Below are 24159 nucleotides of genomic sequence, written 5' to 3'. Positions count from 1 at the left end.
TTGATTGAATTAATGTATTCTTTTAATAATTACCCTACTTGGAAAATCCAGTTAAGATAGGGACGCTTAGGAGCTATATGAAAGGAAAACAAAATAAATGGACATAATTTGTAAATTTGTAATGAATGGGGACCCTTTCTGTTCAACAGGATTATACCTGTGACTGAACCTAAACAGTCAAGAATACTGCATCCTATTTCGTTGACAAAAAGTATGGACACATCAAAATAAGACCTCAAAAGGAGATTCATCATTTATTTATTTTTCCCCCTCACATCCATTTTCTACTCCTTTATATTTGGAAATTCATATTTAATCAGGCTTCAAGATACTAACCCACACTACCGCCTCCTGATGTGCTTGGAATTCCTGCTTTGGTCAGTCGGTAAATATTTTGTGAGCATCTGGTATGTAATCAGCTTTAGGTACGTCTGTGGGGAATAGGAAATTCTGAATTATTAAATATTACTCATATCTTTAAGAAGCTTAAAGTCTAATTGGAGTGACACAGTTTTCATAGGAAGCAACTGTGAATAAGGTATTGTGCTAGCCTCTATGCTAGGGTTTTCGATCAATGGTTCCCCAAAAGCCATTTCTCTGCTGAGCTGGCTGCAAATCACCTGGGAAACCTGTTAAAAATAAAGATTATTGGGCCCTACCCATCAGCTTTTCCCCATAGATCTAAAGTGGGCCTCAAGAATATGTTTTTCTTTTTGAAAATAAGCAATGCACAGTACAAAAGGTATAGAAGGTTATATGGTAAAAAGCAATGCTCCCTCTCTTTCCATTCTGCATCCTTTCAGTTTTCTTTCCCAAAGGCAACCACTTTTACCAATTTTTTGCGTATTGTTCCAGACATATGCTCTGCATCTACAAACTTGTATGTGTGGTTGGTTGGGGAGTGGAGGGCATATTAGACAAACTGTTCTACACCTGGCTTTTGTTGCTTTACAGCATTTCTTAGAGATCTTTCTATATCTCTTCCTGCAGAGCTGTCTCATTCTTTTTTGAAAGGCTGCCTTGTAACAGCTTGCAAAGGCTCTACAGGGGATTCTAATGTACAGCCAGATCTGGGAGTCACAAATAGATTGTGTTATGGGAGTTGAGAAAAAATTTTCTTGAAATGTTAATTCCTTAAGTCTTGCATTTCACAGCAAGGAACTGGACTCAGCAAACATTTCATGTACTTCTAGATTCAGGTTGCTTTAGAACAAATTTTTGCATGTTTCTTCTTGCTATGTTATTAGGTGGAATTTATCAGTCAAAGATACATGAAGACAGTAGTGTACATACTGATAACATGCTTTAAAATTCCTTCCTTTATTAACTTAAAGACATTGCCAAGCAATCCTTTATAAAATTGCTGCTATTTATTCTTTATCATCATGGCAAGTTTTTTCTTCTCCAAGATGAATTACAAAGTTCTTAAATTCTCACATAATATTCCTTTTGGGATGGCATTTATTTGCTATTTCACTGGTTATAAATAGAAGTATAGTCTATCTCCATGGAATAGCAGATCTGCTGGCATTGTTTTCATTATAGCTTTCCTTAGTCTCTATAGACATACCCCATACATAGCTAGACAGGCAGAAAGTAAATTGCTGAAGAGGAGTAAGAGAGTATTAGCTTGAGATGTTGAATGGCTAGTGGAATGACCATTGGATGGTGAAAAGCAAATATATTTAGCTTTTTAGATATTTTAGAAATTTAAAACACCTTTTCTTTCTTTAGAACATTCTAATAGAAATTATTACCTTCGTGGGGGAATGGTTGTTTTTTTTAATTTGTAAAGATCCATTTAATCCATTACCCATTTACATTGCCTACTCTGTCCTAAGATGTCACTTAGTGACAAGCAGAACAAATGTGTTTTCTGCACTCAAGAAGCAAATAGTGTAATGTGTCAGCATGTAAATTATATTTGATGTATGTATTTCACATAGTCATCTTGGAACAGGTTTTATTTGAAGCTTGTCAACAGGATTCTCAGCTTTTTAAGGGGTGCATTTTGTACCAGTGAGCGCACCTATTGGTTTTTCAGTCCCCTTATTCTCCTCGCATCTTCTTTGTTCAATTCCTTTTTATATTGTCTTCCTCCCTCACCCTTATTAACATAGATGTTCTTAGTCAGCTGGTTGGAAATATCTCTGAAAGCCCTGGGACAGTTGGAAGCACGAGCCAGCTGTTGGAGGTAGGAAAAGTGTCTAATATTCTGAGATTATTATGAACCGAAGGAATTTGGTTCAGAGTGTACACTTCATGCAAAACCCTTGTTAAATATAGTTAAGCACATAATATGACAAAAAATAGCTTTAGTGTGTCAAAAATAAAATCTTCACAAAAGGTGAAATATGCTCATACTCAGCTTATAAAGAAAAACAATTTTATGAAAATAGTTTTATATGTCAGCAAGAAAATAACAGAAGTTGAATTTTTCTGAACCAAAGATTTAATCATAAATTACCAGTTTGATTTTCACTGAAAATATTTCATATGTGCAAATTATAAATTTTTACTTTAGCTGATATCTGGTAATAAGGTATCTCAGGGTTAAAACACTGCATAAAATGTAATTTAAAAGTGAAAATGCTTATTGGCATCCCAGTACTTTTCGTAGGAATTTTAACCTATTAAGCCAATACTGGTTAGTTAAATAAAGTTTTTGGACCAGCAAAACCATTGTTCTACAGTTTCATTCGAAGCATTTTATGTATATTAACTTAATGAATTTTCTTAATAACGCTTGGAGGGAGATACTGTTGTTGTCTTCATCTTTATAGATCAGACAAAAAACAGACAGGCAAAGTAAGTTGCCCGAAGTCACACAGCCACTAAGTGGAGTAGCCAGGGTTCTAACATAGGCAGACTGACTTCAGAGAACTCAACCATCGAAAATTAATTAAAAATTGAAAACAAATTATCTTTTCCCCCCTTTAAGAATGGCCATTTGAGTGTCTAGTATGTGCTCTGAAGAGACGTCATTGAAGAAAAAATACTAAGCCTAATTAAAGTCAACTTTTCTGCTTAGGCTCAAACCTCATATAATAAGTCCAGAGCTATATGAGCTGTGAATGGTACCTAAGAGAAACATGATAATGTTAATGGCTATCATTTATTACTTAATGTATTTACAATACCATTGCTTGCTGTATGCCAAGCCCTCTGCTGTACGTATTTACATACGTTGTCCTATTTACTCCTAGGGGAACTCCTGCTCAGGGAGATTAAGAAACTTGCTTAAAGTTAAAACCTGCTTAAAGTTAAAACCTGCTCAAAGTGAAGCTAGAAATCAAGCTAAGCCTTTCTAGTTCCAATATTTATGCATTCCACTGAAGCCAGTTGACCCTTGTTTATGTGGTGGCATGGAACTAGGTTGGGTAGGCCTTGCCTGTTTATAGCTGTCCCAACACATCAATGACCCCAGAGTTATGATATGAAAGGAAATATGGAGAGCAGGTTATAAGCTATCCTCTGTATTCTTGGGGTTAATTCACCTCAAAGGCCGCTCCCTACCCCCTTGGATGATGTTAGCATAGGGCTTTGGAGGGGTTGCATGATGACTCAGTCCTCCGCTAATGAAGAAATTGAGTAGTTTGGCACTTTGGGTAAGAAAGTGAACTTCTGATACACAGGTGAACCCTTGTACTGAAGCAGAATTTAAAATGAATGAATTTTATTACCACAGCCTTCTACCGTCTAAGGAAAGATGAAAAATCTGCTAATTCATATGTTGAAAGATCTTTTCCTTCTTACCAACTGTTGCCTTTAGTTCCTGTACCAAATTCTTAAAAAATTCAAGCTGAACAGAATTTTTTTTAAGTTGCTTGTAACTTTACTACACAGTATCAGTTTTCAGATAAGTTTTCAGCACAGTTAAAAATCAGCAGAAATTTACTGGGGTCATCTTGTTGAGGGGGCACTGTACTTGGTATTGAGAGAAGTCTTGGGCTCAATTCAGGAAAGAGAGTACCTAAAATAAGTCAATATTAAACATAAATGAGTAGAAATGCATATCAGTAAAAGGTTGAAAGACTTTCTGTGGGATGAGCCCGTGACGTTTTCCCAAGGAGTTGGAATTTGAGTGGGGCTTTGAAGTCGAGGTAATGTAAGATTGCTTGGTGAAGAATGGGTGGAGAATTTGAAGCAAGAGGAAGATCTGATGAAGTTCACTGACAGTAAGATCTTAAAGAATTTGGCCTCGCACTCTCATAACAACGGAGTAGAGAAAATAAATGGGAGCATTATCCAAGAGGAAAAAAGAGAATGTTTGGCAGATCCTAGGGAATTCTGATTAGTCATTAATTCAATTCTTTTCTCGTCAAGTGTCAAAAATAATGCCAGCTAAGCAACAATTTCAGAAGGTTAAGACAATAGAAAGTGCTAAAGTTGTCACTGTCCCACTCGCCAAATGGCAGTGGGGCTGTTCTTCTATAGATGGAAGCTATTCAGCAAAGGTCAGATTGTCACCCCTATAGGAGATCACCCCCTACCCCAACACACACAATGGTATAATAAACTTTGAACATTTTGCTGTTAGGAAAAAGTGGGGTGATTTGTGTATGAAGGAAAGTTTTATAAGAGAAGTACATGGAGTGAGAGAGACTAAAGAAGAGTTGAAAGTGATTTTTACGAAATTTGCTTTCAGAATTTTGCATTTTGTGTGTACTGCTGCATTTACTCTTAACACGTCTGTCATAGCTACATTGATTCTAGAATTCTTTTAACTGGGGGCATGTGAAGGGTGGAAGAAGTTATCCTTCCCTCTGAGAGAGAAACTGAAATGTTTGTAGTAGTTCCTTTTAGTGCCCTTCAAAGATCTGAAATAACGTTCTTGGTTTAGGAACATTTAGTTTTTATGTTTAATTTGATTTTTAAAAAAATTTTATATGATTAATTGAAAGGATTTTTTTCATATTTACTAATTTATCAAATTTGTTTTTACTGATTTACCAAATTTACTGTTAAGTTCTGAAATTTTAAAATAAATGTAGCTATAAATGTTTTGCCAGTTAATTAGAATTGGTGGAAACCTGAGGACATCACAGACATTTTAGTGTAGGGGGGTATATGGGTGAGAGTCGGGGTAAAGAGTAGAAGCTGGAGAGAGGAACTGTGGATCTTTGAGGATTATTAGCCAAGTTTTGCCCAAAGCATCCTTGATTAATTGGGGTGTCCCTGTCTTCTCTTTTTTCCCTAAACCTTGTGGGAGTCACCCTTGTCTGTGTATCTTAGATATTCATAGATGTGTTTATGTTATATGCTGGTCTAGGTTTTCCAGGACGCATCTAACCTTTTTTCTCAATTCTTTTAGTGTAACCATCACTTTTTAAGAATGAGGAATGTGGCTATAGTCAAGGTTATGAAAAGAGAAACCATGAGTTTCTAGAAGTGTCAAGTTGGTTTCTGTGGCCTTGAGTTTCTGTTCTGATTGGAGTGTAGCACCTATTACTGACACCTAATGAACCTGACTGTCAGAGGGAAGTTTGGTTTTAAACTCTGATTGAGTACAGAGACACCTCTCATACATCTTCTCACTTATCTACGGTGACCTCTTTTCTCCATCTTAGCCGCCTCCTGTTATTACACTTGTACTTTATCACTGTTGTAGAATATACTACCTTGGAAATTTCGAATTCTGAACATTCCACTCATTGTGCATAATCTCTGCCCCTTAGAGAGCCCTTGCTCAAGGCCTTCCACTGAGTCAGTGCTCGGAAAAACACATTGAGACCTCTGAGACCATCTTGCCCTTTCCTCACCACCTTCTCTCTTCATGCCCCTTTTGTCCAGCTCAGATTTCACGGTCCATCATTATATTAACTTCCTTCTAAATATCTTCAACTCCCTTTCTGGTCTTTGCCTACAAAACCCCAACTCTAGAGGGACCCAACCTCCTCCTCTGGGCCTGTACTGTGTGATGGAACATTGTTGAAAAAACAAAAGCAAATCACACCACAGTGCAGAAATGGTTTCGCTTGGAGTTTGTGATCACAGACCTCAGGTGGACTTTCAAGACTTATGAGCAATGTTACTGTGTTTTTTCGTCTTTCATTCTTCAGATCTTCAGATCTGTTTTGTACTTTCTTTCCTCCTACCTCTCTACCACTTTCCATACTCAGCTGTTTATCTCACCTCAAACTAAGCTGAGAAAACAGAAGCCTTCAGACTGTAGTGTGATGTCCAATTTATCTATTTTTTCTTTTGTCCCTTGTGCTTTTGTTGTTGGTTCCTAACTTAAGGCCATGAAGATTTACTCCTATGCTTTATTTTAAGAGTTTTATGGTTTTAGTTCTTACATTAAGATATACAATCCATTTGAGTTAATTTTTGTCTGGTGTATCGTGGGGGTCCAAATGCATTCCTTTGCATGTGGATTTGTCTCAGTACCATTTGTTGAAAAGAAAAGACCCTTGTCAAAAATCGGTTGGTCCTAAATGTAAGGGTTTATTTCTGGGCTGTCATTTCTGTTCTGTTGATCTGTATGACTGTCCTTATTCTAGTACCACACTGTCTTAATTACTGTAGCTTTGTACCTAAGTTTTGAAATTTGAAAGTTTGTACCCTCTATTCAATGATTTTTAACCTTTTATTTGGGCTTGAGAAACTCTTTAGGGTATCATACAAAAAAACAACATGGACCCTGGACATTGTACATAAATAGGTAGAAAATTTTGTGTAGAGTTAGTTTTATTGGATTGGGAATTCATAGTCTTTCAGTTAAAAAAAAAACTTTTTAAACAAGTAGCATTTTCACCTTTTTCTTTCTGTGGAAATAAATGAAGTAAATCTAAACTGGACAAATAAAGTAAATTTCAGTTTTACTCAAAAGTAAATTGCAGTTACTCGGTTCAGTTACGTGGATTGAATATTCAAATGGCAGTGTCTCGTTAATTTTGACAACTGGTTTTGACTTTTTTGTCTTGATTGCAGCGAACTCTACTCAGACCCTCAAAGACCTTGTGGTGGCAAATGTACTGGAGTTCTCAGATAAGAGTTGGCTTGTTTTGGGGTGTCTAAAGATCTCTAAGATTTCTTGTTTTTGGTATTTTGTTGTGCTTGTTGGATTACACATTTCAGAGTTTTTGTTTGCTTAATTTTTTTTACATGATTGTAGATAGAATTTTATCCTTAAAAGTATTTTAATTGTAAAATAACAACACAGAGAAGTGTCTAAACTAGGGACCAGCCCTGTAGCCAAGCAGTTATGTTTGTGTGCCTCCGCTTCAGTGGGTCGGGGTTCACTGGTTCAGATCCTGGGCACAGACCTACACACCACTCATCAGGTCATGCTGTGGTGGCGTCCCACATAGAAGAACTAGAATGACTTACAACTAGGATATACAACTACCTACTGGGGCTTTGGGGAAGGAAGAAAAAGGAAGATTGGCAACAGATGTTAGCTTAGGCCCAATCTTCCTCACAAAAAAAAAAAGGGAAAGTGTCTAAAAGATAAGTGTCCAGTTTAATGTATAATTACAAAACATACACTCTTGTAATAACAACCACCCAGCCACCCAGGACCCCAGGACACATCTCCACCCCCGTCCTTTTCGGATAACAACTCCCTAGAGGAAACCATGATCCTACTGTTATGACATGATCCATCCCTTCCTTGCTTTTCTTTCTGGTTTAATCCCTAAACACTGTGCTTCATCGTTGCCTGGTTTTGAACTTTATGCATAAATAGAATACACTGTATATATTGTCTCTCTCTTTTTTTTAACTCAGTGTTGACTCGTTCATAGAATTTGTGCATTTAGTGCATGGGGCTATAGTTATTTCATTTTTATTGCTGTATAGAATTCCATTGTGAGAGTATACTGTAATTTATTTATTTTATTGTCGACAGACTATTACAAATAATGATTCTGTAACCATTCCTGTATAGGTAGGTATCCTGGTGCACATGTGCATGAGTTTCTCTAAGATAGATTTACCTAAAAGAGAAATTGCTTGGTCATAGAATATGTGATTCTTCAGTTTTGTTGCAAAATTATTTTCCAAAATGGCTGTACCAAATTTATTCCTGCCAGCAGTATACGAAAGTTCTGTTGCTTCGTATTATCTTCAACATTTGATATTATCAGACTTTTTAGTATTAGCCAATTAGTATGTTGTTGTATTGTATTGTGGTTTATAATTTGTATTTCTCCCAATTATTAAGGAGGTTGCACACTTTTTCCTGTGTGTATCAGCCACTTGAATTTCCTTTTATGATGTGCCTATTCAAGTCTTTTGTCCCTTTTTTTTTTTTTTAAGATTTTACTTTTTCCTTTTTCTCCTCAAAGCCCCCCGGTACATAGTTGTATATTCTTCATTGTGGGTCCTTCTAGTTGTGGCATGTGGGACGCTGCCTCAGCGTGGTTTGATGAGCAGTGCCATGTCCGCGCCCAGGATTCGAACCGACGAAACACTGGGCCGCCTGCAGCGGAGCGCGCGAACTTAACCACTCGGCCACGGGGCCAGCCCCATGTCCCTTTTTCTATTGACTTTTTTTTCTTATTCATTTGTAGGAGTTTCTTTATATGCTGGGTATAATTCCTTTGGTGGTTATGTGTATTATAATATCTTCTCCCAGTCTGGTTTATCCTTTCATACTTTATGGTTTAACGAACAGAAGTTATTTTGTATGATTGAAGTTACCAGTTTTTTCCCTTATGTATAGGGCATTTTATGTTTTGATTAAGACAACCTTTCCTGCCACAGAGTCATAAAGATATTTTCATATTATCTTATACAACCTTTAGAGTTTTCTTTTCATATGTGATTAGGTTTTTAATCTACTTTGGAATGAATTTTTATGTTATGAGATAGGTGTCTAATTTCATTTTTTCCTCCATACGAATATCTAAAAGGTGTCTCAGGACCTTTTATTGAAAAGTCTGTCCTTGCTGTGGGCTCTGCAGTGCTTCCTGTGTTATATATAAATGTCCACACATGCCTGGGTCTGTTTTTGAGCTCTTGCATCTGTTCCTATAACCTTAAAATAAGTCTTGATACCTGGGGGCAGGAAAAGCGCTCTCCCAAGAATGCCTTGTATATTCTTGGCCCTTTACATTTCCACATCAATTTTAGAATCAGCTTGTCAGGTTCCACAGATTCTGATTTGGACTAAATTGAATCTATAAATCAGTTTGAGGAGAATTAATATCTTTGCGATATTGAACTTCAAATCTGTGATCATGATGTATATCTCTGTTTTTATTTAGGTCTTCCTCAAAGTCTCTTAGTTATGTTTTGTAGTTTTCCTTATGAGGGTTTTACATAGTTTTTGTTAAATTCCAGGGTACTTGACATTTTTAATGCAATTGTACATAGTGTTTTATTTCACTTTTTAGCTTTATATTGTTGGTATATGGAAATATGATTACTTTTTATGTGCTGATGTTGAATCTAGCAACCTCTCTTTTTATTGATTCTTATAATTTATCTATAGGTTCTTTTGTATTTTTTGCATGTGTAACCATAGCATTTACAAATGATAGCTTTGTTTTTTCTTTTCTAATCCCCTATACCTTTTTAATTTTTTTTTCTTATTTTACTATACTAGCTAGACTCTCCAGGATAACGTTCACTAGAAGTGGTAACGTCAGACATTCTTGTCTTGTTCTTAATCTCAAAGAGACCACTTTCATGTTATTTGTATGGGATTTTTTAGAGGTACCCTTTACCAGATTACGGAAGTTTCCTTCTGGTCTTAATTTTCTAAGAGGTTTTGTTTGCTTTTTAATCATAAGTAAATGCTGAATTTTATCAAATACTTGTCCTGCATTTTTTTAAATGGTCATAGGATTTTTTCTTTTAATCTGTTAATGTGGCAAATTTGACTGATTAAAATTTTTAGCATTCAGACCACCTTGCATTCCTGAGATAGACCAAACTTGATATTTGGTATCTTCGATCGTAAATGAAAACAGCTTATAATTTTCCTTTCTTGTATCATCCTTTCCAAGTTTTAGTGTCAAGGTTACGCTATCATAAACTGAGTTAGGGAGTAAGTCTTTTTTTCCTAGTGTCTGGTGCAAATTTTATATAATATTGGAATTATTTGTTCCTTGAGTATTTGATAGAACTTGTTTGTGAGACCATATGGGACTGGGATTTTCTCATGGGACAATTTTAAAAATGACTAAGTAACAGTTACAGAACAATTCAAATATTCTGTTTCTTTGTGATTCACATTTCCCTGTCTTATCTATATTTTCTAATCTCTTAGCATAAAATTGTTCATAATACCCTCTTTTACATTTAATGTCTGTAGAATGTATAGTTTTGTCCTTCTTTTCAGTCCTAATATTGGTTATATATGTCTTATCTCTTTTTTCTTAAACTTGCTGGAGGTTTGCCAATTTTGTAGGTCTTTTCAAAGAATCGATTTTTGGCTTCAGTGCTCTATTGCATGGTTGTTTTCTGTGTCATCAGGTCTGCTCTTTTATTTTTCCATGTTTTAAGTTCATTTTGCTATTCTTTTTGTAACTTCTTGAGATAGATGCTTAGCTCCTTAATTTCAGCCTCTGTTCAATTCATGCATTTAAAGCTATACATTTGTGGTTGAGTGGTTAAGTTCACGCGCTCTGCTCCAGGTGGCCCGGTGTTTCATTGGTTCGAATCCTGGGCGCGGACATGGCACCACTCATCAGAGCACGCTGAGGCAGCGTCCCACATGCCACAACTAGAAGGACCCACAGTGAAGAATATATGACTATGTCCTAGGGGGCTTTGGGGAGAAAAAGGAAAAAAAGAAAATCTTTAAAAAAAAATAAAGCTGTACATTTCCCTTTACATGTTTTTGTTATGTAGTATTTTTCATTAGTGTTCAACTTAAAATAATTTTCAGAGTTTCATTATGATTTATCTTTTGATCTGTGCATGATTTAGAAGTTTATTCCTTAGTGTCTAAACACATGAAGATTTTCTAGTTAACTTTCTGTCATTGATTTCCAGCTTAATTGAACTGTAGCCAGAGAATTTCTGATTTTCAGACCTTCAAAATTCAGCTGTGCCCAGTGTTTGGTCACTTGTTATGAATGGTCCATGTGTGCTTGAAAAGAATGTGTGTTCTGTGGATGTTGGATATAGTATTCTATAAATGTCCGTTAGGCCGTGTTTTTAATCCTGCAGTAAAAAATATTTTATATTTCATAGATTTCTGTTTTGCTATCAGATACTAAGAGAGTTGACAAAATCTTCCCTACAGTTGTTTCTGTTATATCCTCCTGGTATATTGAAATTTTTATCATTGTAAAGTGAATGTGTTTATCTCATTATATTTTTTGATTTGGAATCTGTATTGCTTAATATTAATATAGATGTACTTTCTTTGGATTACTCTTTTCATGGTATTTATTTACCCATCCTATTACTTTCAGTCTTTCTGTATCCTTGTTTTATGTGTGTCTCTTAAACCAGCAAATTGTATTGTTTAAGTCCACCTGCATAATCTGTCTTTTAACTGGAGCATTTAGTCTATTTGCATATAAGATAATTACTGATGTATTTGAATTTATACCTCCCTCTTATTTTGGTCTTTCTGTTTCTTTTTCTCCCCTCCTTTTTTTGTTGCTGAGGAAGATTTGCCCTGAGCTAACATTTGTTGCCAATCTTCCTCTTTTTGCTTGAGGAAAGTTCCCTTGAGCTAACATCTGTGTCAGTCTTCCTCTATTTTGTGTGTGGCTCGCTGCCACAGCATGGCTTCTGGCCAGCGGTCTTGGTCTGCACCCGGGAACCCAACCTGGGCCACAAAGCAGAGTGCGCTGAACTTAACTGCTAGGCCACAGGGCAGCCACCCCTGCTTTTTTAAAATTGATTTATTTTGTTTTATTTTTTTTCTACTGGTTTGGAAGTTATGCTCTCTGTTTCTGTTCTTTTAATTGTCTCCCAAGAAATTATAATATGAATTCTCAGCTTATTATTGAGGTCTCATTTAATCACTACCTTTCTTTCCTTCCAGTATAAGTGCCTTAGGACCCTGTAACTCCATTTGTCCTCTCCTGACACAAATGCTACTGTTGTCATCTGTTTTAGTTCTTTATATATTTTTAAATCTCACTTGACATTATTTTGTTTTGTGTAGTCAGTGTTCATGTAAATTTACCCACATATTTATTACTTTCCTTAGCTTTTCATTTTTTTCTTGCATCTCAGCCCTCTCTGTGATCATCTTCCTTCTGCCAAAGGTGCGTCCTTTGGCATTTCCTTTACTGTGAGTTAGCTGGTGGTGAACTCTCAGTTTCTCAGTGTCTACAAATACTTTTCCCCCTTCCTTTTTGAAACATGTTTTATCTGAATATTGAATGCTAGGTTAATAGATATTTTAGGTTAGTAGATGTTTTCTTTAAGCACATTTAAGATATTCTAATGTGTTCCAGCTTCCATTATTGCTTTGAGAAGTCTCTGATCCTTGCAAGTAATATTTTTTTCTTCTCACGGCTTTGAAATTTTCTTACTTTTGTTTACTGCAATTTTACCACGATGTGGTTAGATGTAGATGTCTTTTTATTTGTCCTGCTTGGGATTTGTTTGGTTTCTTAAATCTGGATCAGGATGTTTCATTATTTCTGGAATTTCTTACCTGTTATCTCCTTATTATGTTGCTTCTGCCCCTATTTTCTTTTCACCTTCTGAGGCTCTGATTAAATGTATGCTATACTTTTTCATTTTATCTTCTATGGTTCTTATCATCTCGTTTGTATTTCCCATCATCTTATTCTCTCTGCTACATTTGGAATAATGTGACCACCATGCAGTTCACTAATTTTCTCTTCCAGTGTTACACCTGAGTTACTGATGCCACACAATTCTGTGTTAGTTCTGCTTTGGTTCTTTTTCAAGTACACGTTGTGATTGTGTTTTTGTTCTGTAATGTTTTGGGAGTGCAAACACATAAAATTTTACCCTAATAAAAAATTTTACCCTAATAAAAATGGGGAGTAGCAAAGCTGCTGTGGTCTTTCTTTAACTATTCCTGTTTTCAAGATGTCACTAATAAGTTTTTTCAGTCACTAGTTGGTTCCCTTAAACTTTATTTTTGTTTAAGTGCCACTGCTGTATACTCCATGGGGTGGAGAGTTCCAGGTACAGTGATTCAGACTAATTTAACTGGTTGGTTACTTAGAGCTATGAGATCTAAAGCAGAGCTGCTAGCACTCAGTGCTCTCACTTTGTCAGTGATGTTACCCAAACTTACTAACCACCTCTAGCTGATGACAGCGATATGTTAAAGTTAGGTGGTATTTTTGTCTACTCAGTTGTCGTAACAAAATACCTTGGACTAGGAGGCTTGAACAACAGAAATTTACTTTTTCACAGTTCTGGAGGCTGGATGTCCCAGCCTGAGGTCCAGCAGGGTCGGTTTCTGGGTAGGGCTGTCTTGGCTTGCGGATGGCCACCTTCTCTCTGTATATTCGTAGTCCTTTCCTTGGTGTGAGTGTAGAGAGAAAGGGAGAGAGAAAGAGATCAGGAGCTCTCTGATGTCTCTCTTTTTTTTTTTTTTTTTTTGGTTTTTTATTCTTTTCCTTTTTCTCCCCAAAGCCCCTTGGTACATAGTTGTATATTCTTCATTGTGGGTCCTTCTAGTTGTGGTATGTGGGACGCTGCCTCAGCGTGGTTTGATGAGCAGTGCCATGTCCACGCCCAGGATTCGAACTGACGTAACACTGGGCCGCCTGGAGCAGAGCGCGCAAACTTAACCACTCGGCCACGGGGCCAGCCCTCTGATGTCTCTTTTTTTAAGGACACTAATCCTGTTAGATCAAGGTCTCACCCCATGACCTCATTTAACCTTAATTACTTCCTTAGAAGCCCTGTCTCCAAGTACAGCCACACTGGGGTTACAGCTTCAGCATATGAATTTTGGAGGGACACAAAGATTGAGTCCATAATAGGTGACATTTACATAGTGGTCGAGGGTCTTATGGCTTATAGTTACGTTGCTTCTGATGTCTCTACTACTGCTAATAGGGAATCACTTCCCATGCATTTGGGTGTATTTTCCCCCACAATTATTCAGCAAGTATGTAGGGAAGAGAATAAAATTTATCCTTGCATATGTTTCTGTACTCTACAAAGTTTGTTGGTGAGGTTGTTGTACGTTTCTCAGCTAAATTCTAATCAGTCTATTATAGTTAAGATTTTCAACTTATTTACATATTGGCTTTATTTTTGTTTATCTTAGCTGTGTTGGAGTAGAAGAACATCATGCTGTTGACATTGACCTGTATCACTGTCCCAACTGTGCAGTTCTACATGGTTCCTCCTTGAGTAAGTACTAGAAGCTTACATAAAAATTGAAGTTTAGAACTTAACGTGTACGTGACAGTGCTTTAGTAATGCTTTGACTAGTTATATGATACCCACCTACATATAAGAACTATAGGAAAGATTTTTCTGAAGATATTGAGAATGCAGTTTTTGTCTGAATTATTAAAGAACTTATAAGCCAAAAGATTAAATGAAAAAAATTACTATTATTCTTAGTTGCCAGTGCAGAGCCCCCAAACTCAAGTACATATTTTCAAAGCTTTCAATTAGAGAAGTCTGATAAAGTAAAATTTTTCTGATTCTGGAAACTGTTTCATCTCTTTATAAAGTAAAAAAAACATGTTTCAGTAGTATTTGAGACAGTGTACAAGATGAGACTTTAATGCACACACATGCATTATATTTTTAGGAGAAAATTAGAGCAGTGGTAGTCTGAAATTGTACTTCTGTTTTCCACGTATGGTTGTCATGTTGAGTGTGGCCTGGAGTCCCACCCAGCCGTCCTCTGTGCTTGACACCACTCCCCTCCGGTTCCCGTCCAGGTCTCAGTTCCTGTCCCGAGGAAGAGCGTCTCTGTTTGCACTCTTTTTTTTTTTCCCTAAGGGGTGAAGGCACAGAGAGGGATGCTCACTCGTCCTCTGGACTGTACCAACATCACATATAAAATGGTATTTATTTTTAGCCTTTTACAAATGCTGCAGAAGAATAGATTGGAATATTAATTGTCATTGTACAAATGTGAGAGTAGAGAAAAGATTTAAAAGGCTTTGAATTATGTGATAACTATTTCTTTTATTAAAAATTTAGACTGCAAACTAGTATTTTTGTATTCATGAAACTAAAGGGGAAAACTGTAGCCTTAGTCATTTTAGAACTGAAAGAAACCTTTTCCTGAACATACCTCGATACACACTTGGGTCAGATGTAGGTAACCCATACAACCACTTTATTTTGAATGCAGCTTTTTCCTAGTACTTTTTTTTTTTAATAGAAATTTTGTTCTGAGGTTATAGGCAAGTAATTTTTCAAAAGAGACTTATTAGCAACTGACGGCTCGTCTGTTTTGTTAGAAATATTAATAATTTACCTAGTTTCTTTGTAAGAGATTTAGAAACTTCAGCTATATGTGAATGCATTAAAATATTTCATTGTAAAATACAGATTATCTGTTTTGTTAATTACACAGTATAAAATTTGAGGTTAGCCATTTGGTAAAATTGTAACGTGTATTTGTCGTAACTGTTTTTGATGATTCTTATTTTGTGTAGCACTGAAGTATGTAGTGTATAACTTGAAATAGTTATTGACCAAGTGTAATTCTTGGAGTAAGTAAATAACGCTGGGTTATTACCTCAAGAAGGGAAATAGAACTAAAATTTATAGCAGTTTTAGTTTAGAATTTAAATATATAATCCCCAAATGAAATAATTTGAATTTAATTTCTATGAAATATTAAGTGGGTTACTACTATGAGGCAGAATAATGTAGTGTTTAAAACACTACTGCATGTGATGCGCTCTGTTTTTTACTTTTCCTATATGATTTAATTTTTTAAAAAGCTTGTCATGCTCACTAAATTGATTTCACAGTCCATAACGGATCATGACCTGCACTTTAAGTAACGATGCTTCAGAGAGAAGCTTAACTATCACATGGCCTTTCATATGCTTCTCTTCTTAAGTAACGTAGGATCAGGCGTTGGCTATCTTCTGGGCAAAAGTCCAACTCTGAGTGCCCATAGGGAAAATGCCCAAGATCAGTAATCGGTTTTATCTTGATTTAAGGCTCACCTTCCCCACTCTCCACCCTCCACCCCCAACTTGGGAATCACTTTTGGTCCCTTCCCCTCTGCTATTAAGCCTCTCTTGCCTGCCACTCGGGCAAGAGAGGGTTTCTTATTCCTTTCAGAGTTCCCCAGTAATCCTTATTATAGATGCCATTTGGACAGTAGAATACCTACTTAATATGGTGAATTTAGACTACCCTCTAATGGGAATTAAGGACTTTATTTGAGGGCAGGGATCAAAAAATAGCCCAACACTTAAACACACATTCTCAGTGCTCCTCAGGCACATGCAATCCAAACTCAAAAATTTCTCTCCTTTCCTTATAACTACTACTAGAATATTCCTTCACTGACTTCCTTCCTTTAAGAAACTCAGTCAGCTATTGCAGTGGCTGGTTCTATGTGTTAAGCATGTTGGGCCCAACAGGGCAGTTGTAGCCTCCTGTCAACATCCTGCAAGTCAGCAGTTTAAAAGCAAACAAAAGTAAGTGGCAGTTTATTGGGTGCCCCAGGCACTATGCTAGGAAGTACCTGACTTATGTTATCTCCTTTGATATTTATAACACCTTGGTGTGAGAAAAATTACCTGACTAGCTCTTTCCTATAGCTATGTGGTAGAGCTGGAGTTCAAACTCCTAGGTGTCCAATCCCAAATCTGTTTAAATTCTAATCTGTTCTGCCAAAATGAAAATTAAAACAATGTAATATCATAGTTTACCTATCAAATGGACAGCTTTCTCTTTCTTTCTTTCTTCTTAAATGATGATCCTCACTGTGACCCAGGGCTTTGAAATAGGCTGCTTATATATACTGGTAAGAATGTGAGTTACCCACCACTTTTCTGGAGGCCGTTTTGCAATATGTAGCAAGTATCTTAAAAATACTGAACCTTGGGACTGGCCCCATGGCAACATGGTTACGTTTGGTGCACTCCACTTCAGTGGCCCAGGGTTCATGGGTTCAGGTCCCAGGCGCAGACCCACACCACTGGTTGTCCGTGCTGTGGCAGTGACCCACATACAAAATGGAGGAAGATTGGCACAGGTGTTAGCTGAGGGTAAATCTTCCTCAAGTGAAAAAAAAACACAACTGAATCTTTCTTCTAGCACTTCTAGGAATACTAGAAGGATTATCCTGAGGAATTAATGGGGGAAACAGATTTATGTATATGAATATTAATCTCCACTTTGTTTGAAGAAAAGTTCACAATGTACTAAGTGCTTAAGAATCAAAAAAGGACCGCTCCATGGCCGAGAGGTTAAGTTCACATGCTCTACTTCAGCGGCCCAGGGTTCACTGGTTTGGATCCTGGGTGCAGACCTATGCACAGCTCATCTAGCCATGCTGTGATGGCATCCCACATAGTAGAACTAGAATGACCTGCAGCTAGGATATACAACTATGTAATGGGGCTTTGGGGAGAGAAAAAAAGAGGAAGGTTGACAATAGATGCTAGCTCAGAGCCAATCTTCCTCACCAAAAAGCATACTTAAAAAAAAATTGGATAACATTTAAAAAAAATTTAAAGAGGACTGTGATCTGATCTGTCAACATCAACGTTTTAAAATTCTAGGCTGCCTTTAAATTGCTTTTGAATATTTAGTAAGGAGAAGATACTCATGATATAATACAAAAAGGTAAGCAGGATAACATCATGATCTCAGTTGAAAATAAAATGGGGTTATGTATCTATATATATGTAGAAAAAAAGCCTGGAATGAAATACCCTTGAATTTTAGAGTGATTTTAAATGAGAAAAAGTAATACACAAAGGATGCCTTAATGATATTTTCCAGGAATGTTACTTTATGATTCTCAGTTTTTCCCATGAGATTTTTTTTAAAATGGAGTTTACTCTCTTTCATATTGAGGGTCTGACTGCCATAAATTACTTGGGAATCTTGTTTTAAACTCTTAGATATGAACAAGCCTGATTTCTACCTCTATTGGTTATTTAGTGTGACTTCCCTTTACCCATGTGAGGATCCAGTATTATTTTATCCTTATGATCTTTGTAAGGTGATGGTTGGAAATAACTTAGATTCGTAGAGTTGCCCCCCACAACGTTTTATTACGAAAGTGTTCAAACATACAGGAAAAGTTGAAAGAATTTTACAGTGAGTACCTCTAAATGCGCCATCCAGATTCTACTGTTAACATTTTACTTTATTTGCTTTACCATGTATCTGTCTGTGTAACTACCCTGCTATCTACCCATGTATCTATCTTATTTTTTTGATTCATTCTAAGTAAGTTGCAGACATCAGTACATTTCCCCAAATCATAGAGGTTTTAGGCTTGAGTGATTTTCAGACTTAAAAAAAAAAGATGTAAAACTGAAATCTTACATTGATACCACACAAAAGATGTGTAGGTGGTGCCACCCTGGTGGAGAGAGGAATAAGGTCCCGTGCTCCTCCTGCAGCCTCTTCTGCATCTTCCCCTTTATTAAGGGTTCCTCGGTGCAGTTTGAAAAATAGCACTCATCCCCTTTATTTCCACATTGAGGAAACTGGACCCAGATGTGTTAAGTGACTTGCCCAAGGTTGCAGAGTAAGTTATGGCTGAATCAGGAGTCAAATCCAAGTCTCCTGATTTGATTACGGTGACTGTTCAAGACTGTAGCCTCCCACGGCTGTAGAACCACGGGATCTTAGCATTAGAACTAACCATAAAGTTATTTCTTCTGTCATCCCATTGGTCTTCCTTTAATTATTATGCAGTCACCTGCTGTTCTTTGTGTCAGTGTAACCATGCTTATTTTGGGAATAAATCTTGACATAAAAGAGAAAGGAACTGTGGTGTTAAAATTGATTTCTGATGTGGGATCAAAGGCCCTATCCTGGGAGGATGACTTGGATAATCCATAAAAATCATATATGACGTAATGTTCTGGTGAAAATTATGATTTTAAAAAATTGTGAGATTTTATAGTATGTATAGATCTGGATATTATAAAAGACTTTATCTGCTAGTTTAAATTCCTTGATTTAACTTCAAAATTAATTTGAAATAAAGAGTAGATTTTTAAAAATCCACAGTTAATTGTCTATAATTGCACCATTACATGAAGTAAAATTTACTTCTTCAGTCTGGAAATGTATTAAAAAAATGAATGTTTTTATTATACTTAGAATTGTTATTTATGATTATATAGAATGTAATGATTAGAAAGTATATGATATCACCAGTTACCAAAAAAAGTGTTTTTTAATCTAAAAATCCAGTGAAAAAGAGGAGGAACTGGCACAGGCACGACTACACAGAAATTGATGATGGTTCCAAACCAGTGCAAGCTGGAACAAGAACTTTTGTTAAGGAATTACGTTCTCGAGTCTTCCCAAGGTATGGAAACTTGTTCTGACCGAAGAAAATTTAAGAATGTTACCTGGTAAAGTGGCATTATCTAAAGCAATATTTTCAGACTTCCGGTTGCAACCCATTGTTGGTCTCAATCAGCTTTTTACCTTTCTTTTTTTAAAAAGGAAATAGAAAAGAAAATATCGGTACATTGCAAGTAATAGGAGTAAATAAGCATCGTTTCTTGGAACCTTTGTTATATGTATGTGTACTGGGTCACTATGTAAAAATATATTTCTTAACTGTGGATCCCAGTCCAACAAGTTTGAAATACACTAATCTAAGGCCGTTGTTCCCAGGACTTGGTTCCTTATCATGTGCAGCTGCTGTTTCTCTTGCCCTTTCACCTCACCTGCTCCTATTTTCAGTCTATTGTTTTCTTATGTTGTTTTCATATCTGTCTCCACCCTAGGTCTACCAGAAGTACCCACAACCACTGCCCAGCCTCTCTGGTGGCAGCAGAACTGGGCTTTTTGACTTTTTAAAGATAATGGAAAGTATTTGAGTTCTCTATGGCTCAAAGACAGTCAGAAGTATTATGCAGTATTTAATCATGCTGATTCTGATCATGTCCTGCTCACTGCTTGATGTCTGTTTAAAGTGATATTGCTTCCTAGTCTCTTACAAGATCAGATCCAGGCTGCTTACAGAGGGGAAGCACAATTTAAATTTAAATCACAGTATCACATGCAGCCTATTGTGGAATTACTTCAGATCCCGTACCTATAAAACCGTTGCTGTTTCTTCACAGTCTTTAGGATTCCTCTCTGTCCCCCTCCCCCTTAATCTTTAAACAGAAACATAAATGATAAGCAGCTACATACTGTTGGCTCCCTCAGGTCGACTGAGAAGGAAAACGTGAAACACAGTGGTTTCCACTGATTTTTGTGATATTAAAGGCCCTATTGTCAAATATTCTCCTTTATCAGTTTCAAAGTCATTGGTTGAAGAAGTGATTGTTTTCCTTGATTGGTTTGGAGCCTAGGGCCAGGTTTTCAGCCTGGGTCAATGGGCTGGCTTTAGAGAGACCTGTGAGTTCCCTAAAACTGTATGAACAATTTAATATCTACGTGTGAATGTGCATTTTTCAGGGAGAGGAGCCATATCATTTTTTAAAATAGGTTTGTGACCCAAGAGTAGGGTTAAAAATCCTGGCCCAATGATTCCTGTGGATTCTCTGCCAAAGTAAACACAAATCAGAGCTGGTTATAGAGATGGTCACAAATGCCCAAATTGTAATTACCATTAATTAAAAGTCTTTGGTTCTATTTTGTTTAACTCTGTAAACCTTCACATCATTTAGAACCATGGTAGAGTGACAATAACTAAATTGCACATACTTGATGTGATTAACACAGAAGTGTATCAAATGAAGTGAATGGGTTATCTTCCCCCTCCCCTATTTTAAGACTTATTGAGACCCTTATCTACATAAATAATATTTAAAACATTTATGTATGTAGATATATGGATGTTTATATGCATCTAATTTTCAAAAACTGATGTTAATCATCAGAGAGGGCAGCTGGAGGTTCAGCAAGCCTTTTTAGTGGCTTAAGGTGACTACCTATTAAAACTTATTAAATACTGGTCCTAACACATCATTTAAATCAGGAGTTCTCAATTGGGGCATTTTGGGCATTTGTCTCAATGGGCAGGGACCACGGATGCTCGTCATCCTCCAGTGTGCAGGACAGCGATGAATTATTCAGGGTCCTTTGAGACTTTGAAATGTCTAACAGATATTTATGTAGGATTTTATAGCCAGATAAAATCCTGTCTGTTTCTACGTACTAGTTTTTATTCTAACGTACCCCCTACATTTTGCTCTTCTGATTTCCTGCACAGCCTGTGTTAAGTGGCTTCTGTGTTACTTCTTTTAAACTAACCACTCATTGCAACTAATTGTAAGCATCTCATTATTCTATTCTCTCTTCTAGTGTAGTTTACCTGAACATTTACATATTGAAATGTGTAATAAACTAATTTTTTCTTTTGTTATAGTTAAATCATTCTATATAATACATAGATGTTTTTCTAATTATATGTATTGGAGTAATTATTTATGAATTTTAGGATAGTAAAAAGGGCTATATAAAACATTTGTTATAAAAAGGAGAATGAAGTATGATGGGTTGAGAACCACAAAGATAGATAATAAGGCAGTATATGAATTGACCCATTACCAGAGTATTTTTTTTTAACTGAACTTATCGACGAAGATGACATTTTACTCTTGTATTTTCCTTAGTGCCGATGAAATCATTGTAAAGATGCATGGCAGCCAGCTGACACAAAGATATCTGGAGAAGCATGGATTTGAAGTCCCTATTATGGTCCCCAAATTAGATGATCTGGGACTCAGGCTCCCTCCACCTACTTTTTCTGTTATGGATGTGGAACGTTATGTAGGTACGAACTTGATTTCTTTAAGTACTTAGGAAAACTTGGTATAAGTAAAAATGATATTGTCCTAATAATGTTAAAAGTTGAATGAAGACATGTTAATAGTTTCATGAGTCAGGAAAAATGAAACTCAGTATCATGTATGTTGAAAATTATTTTTTCTCAGCAGACCTATAATTGTCAGAAAAACAGAACGAAACGTTTTACCTCTTGGTATTTACTCAGCCTCATTCTGCTGCATTTTTGTTGTCATCAAATTTTCTGATACTTGCTTATGAAAAACTGTTTACTGAAGAGTAGCTACAGATACCAGAAAGAAGACCCTCGGAAATTGGATTGGTTCGAGGCCTCTGTAGCATTCAGGTGCAGGATTTCTAGATCCTGCTTTAGTGACCTCCTGCTGCCTAGATAAAGACTGCAAAAAAGAAGTGATTATTTTCCAACCTATTTTTATATTTTTATATTAACAACTTGGTGATATTGCCATTTAATGATGACTGGACTTAGTTTGCTATTTTGAGGCCCAGAAAGGCGTAAGAAACAAGGGGGGAAAGCCTTCATCTATTGTAATATTGTTGACATTTTCAGTCATTTCGTTCATTTTCATCATGGTTTTTATAAACTGTCTCCATGTAGATCTCATTTCTTGTCAGCAATGGAGATTATTTGAGGATTAGATCTCAAATCTACCTTGACTCAAACTGTATATTCACTACAATATGTTATTTCCTGAGCATGAACTATCTAAGACCTTGTCCCTTTACTGAGCCATTGGTTGACGGTTCTCATTAATAGCTGTTTCACTGAGGAAATCCAATTAAATGTCATGATTTCACATTCAGCTAATTTTGAATTATTTGATAATGAGGCTGAGGTTTAACCTAAACCTGTTTGCGTAGATAGTACTGTAAAATAAATGGCTAGTGTGATAACGGTCATCTGTCACTTAACAACAGGGATACGTTCTGAGAAATGCATCATTGAGCGGTTTCGTCGTTGTGCAAACATCATAGACTGTACTTACACAAATCTAGATGGTATAGCCCACTACACACCTAGGCTGTATGGTACTAATCATAAGGAACCACCATTGTATATGCAGTTCAGTGTTGACCAAAACATTGTTATGTGGCATGTGACTATAAGTATAGGAAAAAATATCCAGACTACTTGATAGCTAACTTTTTATCACTGCAGAATACTTCAGTTAACAGAATTGTCTTGCCTCCTAAGTATAAAGTAAAGTCTACTAGGCAATACTTTCTTAACTTATATAAAGTTATGTTAAAGTAAGAAAATGGCATTTGTTTTCTATTTCAGATTGATTAAGTATTGCCATATTTTGAATTCCACCTTATATTGTAAAACTGATGACTCTCCTTCCTAGGGTGATAGTTCATGGTGTACTAGCAATACCCGTGGTTTTATATGAAAATTGTAAATTAGTCTCAATTCAGAACTCATTTCACAGACACAAGTATGAACTGATTTTTCTTGGACCAAAATATTAGAAGAGAAGACCCTACCAGGCAAGCAGAAATTGATTATCCTGGTTAACTTGTTCACTAATTTCCCAATGACTGATCGGTTTTTCAAAATGATAGACTGAGAATCTTAGGAGCGTAGAAGTGAAGGGAAGAGTCAGTCTCCTCATTTGATGCAGGAGGAAATTGAAACCCAGAGCATGTGACAATTTCCACATACCAGTATCATGCATTTTTGCCATTATGATCTTCACACAAGAAATCGTTGGTATATAGAAGGGTTTGTAAACATACAAGTTTTTACACTCAATGTTAATTATGCAGCGCTCTCTTAATTGCTTTATTCTTTCCCCCAAATACTGTCCCTTTTTTCAAAAGTTCAGTTGGACTCAAAAAGTGAGGATATAGGAAGAATCTTTGTCTAGGCTATGTAGTTTTATAGTTGGCTTAAATTATCATACAGAGTAAATATGGTCTTTAAAATATTTTTGTTTAGGGCATCTATTGATATAACTCTTAAGCCCAATGATAAGACTATAATTTTCCTCTGCAGGTGGTGACAAAGTGATAGATGTCATTGATGTGGCAAGGCAGGCAGACAGCAAAATGACACTTCACAATTACGTTAAATACTTCACGAATCCTAACAGACCGAAAGTGTTAAATGTGATCAGCCTTGAATTTTCAGATACAAAGTGAGTAGTTCTGGCCATTTTGGTGTAGCCTTCTGACTGTTAGCTAAGTGTAGTTAAATGATGAATTTGTTTCAGTAAGAAACATAATTGTGACTTCTAAAGTGGTCCAGTGATAGCAATGTTGTCCATTTGGCTTTGGCACACTCAGAGAATATTTAAAAATAGT

At 36.3% G+C, this 24159-nt stretch overlaps 1 protein-coding gene across 1 annotated transcript in view; it reads left to right on the top strand.

Annotated features, from left to right (window-relative positions):
- Positions 1-24159, top strand: part of KDM7A (lysine demethylase 7A) — a 92013-nt gene that overhangs the window by 26351 nt on the left and 41503 nt on the right. The window contains exons 2-5 of the mRNA XM_023639817.2: positions 14177-14262; positions 19276-19393; positions 21660-21820; positions 23852-23993. Coding sequence (XP_023495585.1) covers positions 14177-14262; positions 19276-19393; positions 21660-21820; positions 23852-23993 — 507 coding nt within the window. The remainder of the gene's footprint in view (positions 1-14176; positions 14263-19275; positions 19394-21659; positions 21821-23851; positions 23994-24159) is intronic.

Source organism: Equus caballus, chromosome 4 (assembly GCF_041296265.1).
Source record: "Equus caballus isolate H_3958 breed thoroughbred chromosome 4, TB-T2T, whole genome shotgun sequence".
In the NCBI taxonomy this organism is placed as follows: Eukaryota; Metazoa; Chordata; class Mammalia; order Perissodactyla; family Equidae; genus Equus; species Equus caballus.
Note: the sequence above shows the minus strand (reverse complement) of the source record. Positions and strands in the feature narration are given on the sequence as shown.